Below are 8,017 nucleotides of genomic sequence, written 5' to 3'. Positions count from 1 at the left end.
CAGAACCCATCTGCAATTGCCTGACAACGATTTAGCCTCCGGGGACAATTGTCAATTGATCTGGGTGTCCGGTGTAGCCAGGGGTTGTCTAGAAAGCAGACTAAGGGCATCTAAGCCAAGATGTCCTCTGCAGTCGGACTAAAATGTGATTGCAATACTACTCACAATGAAGAGAAAACAGGAAGCTTCTGGTCCTTTGGAGTCTTGGCCTCCAAGTGTCTGTTTATTGAGATTACAGGCCAGAGAACCAAAACCATGCTGGTAGAGATGAGAAGAACTACGGGGTCATGGGTTCATCATTACAGGCGGCTCCTTTAACATACAGGTAGTCATGTGATCTATGGCTTAATATAAAAATATTGATTACAGCATCTTTAACATTCTCTGTGTTGATAATGTTACTACTGCATCAGCCACCATCACAATGATGATAATTCATCTTTTAAGAATTTACATTAAAACAATTTTCAGCCAATTAAAAACAAAAAATATTTTATTTGACTAATGGTGATGATTTCTTCAGAAACACATTTGTCATGTGAAATTATCAACTTACTTGCTTTTAGTTTTGAACCACATGGACAGTAAGAAAAATGTAATTGAACATCAGAAATAAAGACCTTTGAGCTTATATTCATTACACACCGTTTTATTTTCATTAAAGGGATCCAAGGCCTTCACAAAAGGGTTGACTCTTGGTAGCTATACAGTACTAACACAACACACAACAACAACAACAGAAACAACACAGAGGTGAACAAGTGAAAAGACAAATAAATAAGAGTTGAAAGACATTTTATATGAGCGTAAACTGAGATGCATCGACAAAAACGACAGTCAGAGGAAAGTGAGCAGAGGTTAACACTGCGAAGTACAGTAACGTTTTTGTACAATACTCGATTTATTTCTGCAAGTAGCTGATTGTCTACAGCGGCTTATTTTGGTCATGCACAGCTGAGAGTCATTTCTATTGTAAGGACAGTTTTTTTTTCCATTTTTATATCCTTTACCTCCAGCTTTGATTGTCAGTCTCAGAAGTGTTTGATGGGTTAAGGACAGCGTCATTTTTCTTTTGATTGTCACTAGCTGATGGATATGGTTCATTAGATATGTAACTGCTTATTCTGTTATGGCTTTGCATGTGCTTTTTGATAGATCGGATAAAAAATACTCAGAAATATATGTATATGTATAAAACAAAAACATATTTGCTTTATTGTAGTTTTTTGGCAAGCTGTAAATCTTCTTGTTTATCTCAGTATCAGACAATATCTAATACCAATGTTGATATGGAGCATCCCTAATAATTTGTTTTAACAAATGAAATTTGTGCTTTGAGGGTGATAATGTGAGTCGACTTCGTGCTACATTCCTCCCTTCAATAATATCTGACAATATTCCACAGTTATCTTCATCATACACAGATGTCTGTACAAAAATATGCAGTTATCAGTCTTAATGTAATGTTGCTGGCAGGGTAAGTAGGTTTTTACTTTTTTTACGTTTTTTTTTTTAAGTTTTAGTAAAAGTGATTGCCATAAGCAAGTCTAAAATCTTCACAGTAGCCTCACACAGCTTAGGGAACAAGCTCGCTTTCACAATATCATTGAGCTGCTCAAGTAACAAGAAACTGTGGTTACACTTCACAATACAGACATCTGCTGGTATTTCCTTAGTACCACTGAGTCACTTACTGAAGAATTTCTGTATGGTAGAAGTATAATTAGAAACCTGCTATTTACTCTATAATATACTATATGAGGAAACATTTTTTCTGACTTTCGGAAGAGAATTAAGTTTATCTTAGGTTTATGTCCGGTCAACTTTCTGAACTGTTTTTCTTTCTTCTTCTTCCTTTCTGAACTTTTTATGGATAACATTTGGTAAAAACGTGTAACAAAATAACTTAAGATCCAATATCTACCCCCTTTTTTATTTCCAGATTATTATTTACCATTTAATATATTTTACAGCTCTGTATAATAAAGAGTACATGTTACGTTCCCCTGTGTTGTGTCTTGGGATCATTTTAATGTTCGACAAAATGAAATATGGCAAAACTTATGAAGGGTCTGATGCTAAATCTCAACAATCAGATGATCAAAAGACTGTCACTTGCATCCCTTCACAGACGGTGTAATCTAAACCTTGACTTCAGCCTGAAAACACACATTAAACTGATCCTATTTATAATCCTGACCTCAGCCCTGTAATTAACACAACCTTAAAAAACCCCAAACACACACCCCAGAAACGAGCAGCCTGATAGTACTAAGAAAATACCAGTGTGACTGTCAAGTGCAACCAAAGCTGCTCTTGACTGAATTTGTAAACATTTAATGCATTTCAGGGTCTGCAACTCATTAAGGTCCCTCTATAGCTCAGTCCTGTGCATCCTTAAAACCTGCGTGTTTGACACATTTTTGTTACATGCCCTTTTTTTCCCACTTCTTCTTTGAGTTGCCGGTTGGCAGCGATTGTCTGTTATTCATTGTAATCTGGCCCAGTACTGACCCAGGTTATGACTCATGCCCTGCTGCTCAGTTCCTGGAACCTGGACCGGCACTGAAACACCAGGCGATATGAGCCCTTAAAGGAAGAGAGATAAAGAAGACAAACAGAGACGGTTAGTGAGTGTGCAGAGCTATAAAATAAGGAGACAGACAGTAAGTACACTCACCGGTGTTGGAGTTGGTCGAGGGTGGACTCTGCAGATGAGGGGAGGAGTACGCTGTTGAGTCAAAGCTGCGCGGGGCAGAGGGGGATGGAGGTAACATGCAAGAGTAGGAGGAGGCCGACTGTGGAGGAATAGACTGAGAGTAGACATAAGAGTGGAGGAATTAGATTCATACTGAAGCAAAGAAAACATGATTCCAGTTTAACCACATGGAGGTGCTAGAGTGGTGTTGTGTAGTTAGAGTGAAGCCAGCAGGAGCAGCAGTAGAGGATTTAGTGGAAGCTAATCGAGAATCAAGGATTACTAAGACAAACATAAGAGACAAACTAAAAGATCTGCTCGGCATGACCTAAGATTAAATTTTTTTTCATTTTTAAAAGCAGAGATGTTTTGTGGTGCAGATTTTTCAGTTTGTCTGATGTATCTGTTTTGAAGTTTGTGCATTGCATTTCATAATGGCATGGTAATTTGGTCGAATTAAAGTAACTTGGATTATAAGCACTGTGTGTTCCCAAACAAACAGTCCCATGCTTTAATAAATGCTAATTTAATCTTAATTTGGCAGCTTTGTAGCCGCTGCTTTCGCAGTTTCTGCAGAATACTGGAAACTAGTTTTAAAACTGATTTCATTACTCTTGATTTCCAAACAATGGCTAAGCCAGCAAACAGGTTTAGACCCCACTGATCCTTTGTGTTAACCTCAAAGTGTTCTGCTTGATAAACACTGATGCCAAGAAACAAAGAGAGTTTCATTTCTGAGTATTTGGTGAGGCTATTTTGCTTTACAAATGTCACAATTAAATCAATCAAAATTCAAATTTCAATGACTGTTTTTGATGTTTTGCCATTTTTTTTAAGAAAGTCAATATAATAATCAAAATCATTGTACATTTTATATATTTACAGATTTTCTTCTTTCTGCCTCCTTTCTTATTTTTATGCTGCTGTTAAAAAGAAATAATAATGACAAGAAAATCGACAGTAATTTGACCTGACAACAGCAATATTAAGAGTTTTGATGAGAAGAAGATGAATTAATTATGTTAAAAATATTAATAGTAGAGAGAGAATTAATGTCTGCAGTGTATTATGTGTCTGTTCTAATTATCCTGTTTTATACCCTTTAATTAAAGTAAAGGAGCTAATAAACAGGTTCCGCTCTGAAAGTTTGGAGGGTGCTGATGAATGATGATGAATGTCCAACCTGAACTCCAGATGAGAAAACTGACAGGGAGCTGTAGCTGGGCAGGGACGACTCAGCCTGACTCAACATGGACCCTGGAGACACACACACACACACATTTACACACACGTAATGAGAACATCTCGCAGTGGAAATGTTGTAATATAGATACGCTATAATGGAGAAACTCTAATGGTTTGCCTGCCTGTAAAGCAGGGGAGGTTTATAATTATAAACTCATAAAATATTTCTATCACCAAATATAGAAATCAGAGAGCAAATGTAAACGTGTGCTTTAGATAACACTGATGTTCTGAACAATCATCTTGCAGTGCGGTGACCTCATGGTTACCTGAACTGCTGCCATGCTGCTGATGATAGACAGACGTATTGAAGGAAGTGGTCAGAGGGGCTTGGCTCTGTGAACAGGAAGTTACACCCCCTGACCTCCTTTGATTGCGCAGTTTCTCCTCCCTCCTCCACTTGGCTCTTCGGTTTGAGAACCACACCTGCCAATCAAAGAGTTCTCCTTGTCATGTATGTGTAAATTGAGACTACTGCATGTCATCACAGGTTCGGCAAATGAAGAGAGTTGTCTCACCTGTATCCTGGCCTCTGGTAAATCAATCTTGTTTGCCAATCTCTCCCTCGCAAAGACGTCTGGGTAATGCGTCCTTTCAAACTCTGAAGAAGATATCAACTAATGTCAAATACACAGTGTGAGTCTTAATCGAGGATGACAGGGCGACTGGAAAGCAGCTCATCTGATAATTCAAGCTTTAGATGGATTCAAATAGTCACGCATTAATTATCTGATTATTTTGACAAATATTAACCTGCATATCAGATAATTACTGATGAGCGTCACTAATTATCTTGCCATGGGATACACAAATCCAGGAAGGCAAGATGTATCCTTACAACCATATTTGAAATATTTATCTGTTGCACTTTGTATGAATTATTTATCATTATGGAACATGCAGAAAGTTCAAATGAAGGGATTCAACTTGAGACGCTGCCGAAGCACTTAGGCTGAACTAAAACTAAACAGAAGTAGAAAAATCCTTGCAGGTTTTCATTACGTCATCATTTACTCTCTAAATTCTTACTTATCTGCATGTGGATTTCATTAAATGATCAGTTTTTACTGCTTTACAGCATGTGACGACACAGAGGTAGGTGGAGGTAAGTTCATTTCTGAGTTAGCGTCTGTTTAAACACCAGTGAGCTTGTGTCAGTGAGACTTTCTGTATGAGAATATCATTTCTCATTATGACAGTTAATTTATAGTTGACAAACTGCTGACATTTTTGTTGTGACAAGTCGAAACGAGAATATGCCTCACCCTCTAACTGACAGTCTGAGTCATCCTGATGAGCTCCTGAAGTTTTCAGGTCTAGTAATGGAGACATCTTTATAGATTGAACTGTCTGCGTTTATGATGTCCGTTTAGCATTTCAATAAAATGTAAACAGAGACACCAAAACAAGTAAAACAGTTCTTTTGTTACATGGGAATGGATGAGGGTTTTGTTGTTTGTTAACAGATTACCAGCCCTGTAAAACTAACTGAGGACTAGTTCACACGGTAACACATGGTTAATAAATCCATAATGCACAAAGATAACAACACTGGCTCTGTAAATTAAGTCTGTCTTGCAAATTGTTATAATTGGCTTGGTTATAATTGGCGTCTGTGTCAACACATGATTGTTATTGTGCCTTGGCCGTGCACTGAGGTCAGTGTACCTCATTAATGTCATTTGCACAGAGTGACCACACTGATACGTTTCCACTCGGCTGCACAGTGGACATTGCGTCCTTATTTAGCTCAAGGGCCCGCTACAGCCATATCCAGTCAAGGGTGGCTTCCTGATCGCTCTCGTCGGATAACAGGGCGACGAGGGCCAGATCTCACTGCGTAATACAGCCACAGTAATGATGCATTATCAAAACTCTACTGTACATGCTGCCAGGGGCTTTTTGGAGCAGGTCGAGATTATTTGAGTTAAGATTATGGATCATTTGCATCTGGAAGCGATCGCTTGCAGGGATTGATAATAATCCTGTCCTGCCAAGATATTTCTTGTGTTTAATGTACTTTAAATGAGTAATCAGACACACTGCCTGATAAACAGTCTGATTTTTGTGTGTAATTCCCCTGTCTATTTACCAAAAGGCTGTAAAAAGGTGTGAAGATAATATAATCCAATAACAAAGGTGTTGGCAGGGGAAAAAAGCAGCAGGATAAGCTGCGTCATGACACACTCTGGTCTGGCTCTTGCCCATGGAGGGCGGTGATTGGCTAAAAAAGCGAAGGGAGCGCTGTGCGTGCTTGCATGGCCTGACCTTTCTCCAGAGCCTCGATCTGCTCCTGTGTGAAGCTGGTCCTGTTCCTCTGCAGCTTCCTCTTGAGCTGCAGCCTCAGCTGAGATTCTTCGCCATCGTCCCTCTCCACGGGGATGCCACCTCCCCCCCTGCCCGTTCCCCCCCCCCCCGCCTCTCCCCCCATGCTGCCCTCGGTGTCCAGCAGGCAGCCCTCAGACACTGGCAAGAGAGGAAAGTGACAAAAGAAATGTGGGAGTGTCAAGAGAATTCCTACCGTAGAATAATGTGAGACTCATGCTTTGAACTAACAGGAAGTTGGTGAGACAGCCACAAGTGCCACATTTAAGTGATGATCTGTGAGCATTGAAATTTTACCCTCACCTGTGCTGTGTTGTGTTTGAACACTGGTGGGGTCATGGTACCAGTTGTTAGGCCCACTCCAGTTTGAGCCGCTCTGCAGGTTCAGCATGGTTAACTTCTCATACATACTACGAGTGTCCAAACCACCATGAAGAGAAATAAAGGAGTCCTGTCCAGTGCGTGTCAGCCACTGTTCTCTGTCACCTTTGGCTCCCCTCTCCCTCCTTCGATCTTCCAATCCTTCCTCCTGGAGGGTGTGGGGGTGTGGGAGGAAGAGAGTAAGCAGAAGAAGGAGGGGTTCATATCGCATGAGTTCACACATGGTCGGCATTGTGGTGAATTAGCCTCATGATGACAGACAGAAATGGAGTTAGTTACATGCCTTCTGTCGTAACGTGTGTGTGTTATACATTGGTATGCTAGTATACCATGGGGAGCTAAGGTACATTAGAACCAACTCTAAAAGCCATGACATTTATTATGCTACTTGCTTTTAGCTCTATCTCTGCTGGTGAGCCTAGAGCATGCATGCACGCACACGTATGCATGAAAAGACATTTCTATGTAGCCACAAATTGGCATCACACACATACAGAAGCGTAATGAGCAATATCGCCCATAAGACAATAGAATCAAGTCGATGTTTTACTCTACTACAGACATGAAGCATGTCAGTAAACATTATTATCTGCATAAATAAATACACATCTCAGTTAAAAATGAATCTCTTATCCTACATTCCGCTTTTTGGGGAAATAGAAAGGAATGCGAAGGTCTGTCAATGCTGACACAAATCTCACAAACTACGGCAGCAGCATGATGTCAAAGGTCAAACTTCATTCATTTGGACATAGCAGCCGCCGAAAAAAAAAAATTATTAATCTGATTTTCAGTTAAATTCCAGAAATTGTTAACTTGTCGTCAACCCCAGAACCTCTCCCAAAGTCCACATTAAAGAATCTCGGCACACACACTTGAAAGCACTGCAAAGACTAGATTTTTGCAAAACTTACCAAGTGTCCAGGTGAAATGATGCGGGGGTCCTGTGTGTTACTTTCCTCCTCTGTGGACCTTTATTCCCCTGTTCCCCCCACGTCCCTTCTTCTCCAGCTTTGTTGACAATACTGTGTGTGTGTAAAGGAGAGAGTAGGAGAGAGATGGAGAGAGTTAGACAGGGTGAGAGAGAGTGAAAGAGGGAGGGAGGGGGGGGCTCTGGAGAGAAATGCGTCTGCGGGCACTCTTGTCCTCCAAGCGATGGAGAGAGAGAGAAAGAGAGGGAGAGAGAGAGAGAGAGAGAGAGAGAGAGAGAGAGAGAGAGAGAGAGAGAGAGAGAGAAGCCACCGAGGGGTGACAAAGTGAGTCAACATCAGTGTCAAGTTTGAACTTAATGCCAGAGAGAGGAGGAGGGGAGGCCGAGAAAGGAGAGCATAAAGCACAGATAATGGAGGGATAGTAGATGATAAATAG

The 8,017-nt window shown here is 40.5% G+C and overlaps 1 protein-coding gene and 1 long non-coding RNA gene across 2 annotated transcripts; both read right to left on the bottom strand.

The window, feature by feature from the left end:
* Positions 1-588: 588 nt before the first annotated feature.
* pax10 (paired box 10) lies at positions 589-6,374 on the bottom strand. Its single transcript, XM_027289438.1, has 6 exons — positions 6,212-6,374; positions 4,462-4,544; positions 4,213-4,369; positions 3,882-3,955; positions 2,681-2,813; positions 589-2,589 (listed from the first exon to the last, which is right to left on the bottom strand). Exons 1-6 carry the CDS (start codon positions 6,372-6,374, stop codon positions 2,489-2,491), a joined length of 711 nt encoding a protein of 236 aa, XP_027145239.1. The 3' UTR covers positions 589-2,488.
* A 1-nt stretch (position 6,375) lies between these two features.
* On the bottom strand, positions 6,376-7,668 carry LOC113747845 (uncharacterized). The gene is made up of 3 exons (XR_003463925.1): positions 7,564-7,668; positions 6,572-6,797; positions 6,376-6,409 (listed from the first exon to the last, which is right to left on the bottom strand). It is a non-coding gene; the product is annotated as an uncharacterized LOC113747845 (long non-coding RNA).
* Between the last annotated feature and the right edge of the window lie 349 nt (positions 7,669-8,017).

The sequence above is a fragment of the Larimichthys crocea genome, chromosome XVI (assembly GCF_000972845.2).
Source record: "Larimichthys crocea isolate SSNF chromosome XVI, L_crocea_2.0, whole genome shotgun sequence".
NCBI lineage: Eukaryota > Metazoa > Chordata > Actinopteri > Sciaenidae > Larimichthys > Larimichthys crocea.
This window is presented reverse-complemented; position numbering and strand designations above follow the sequence as displayed.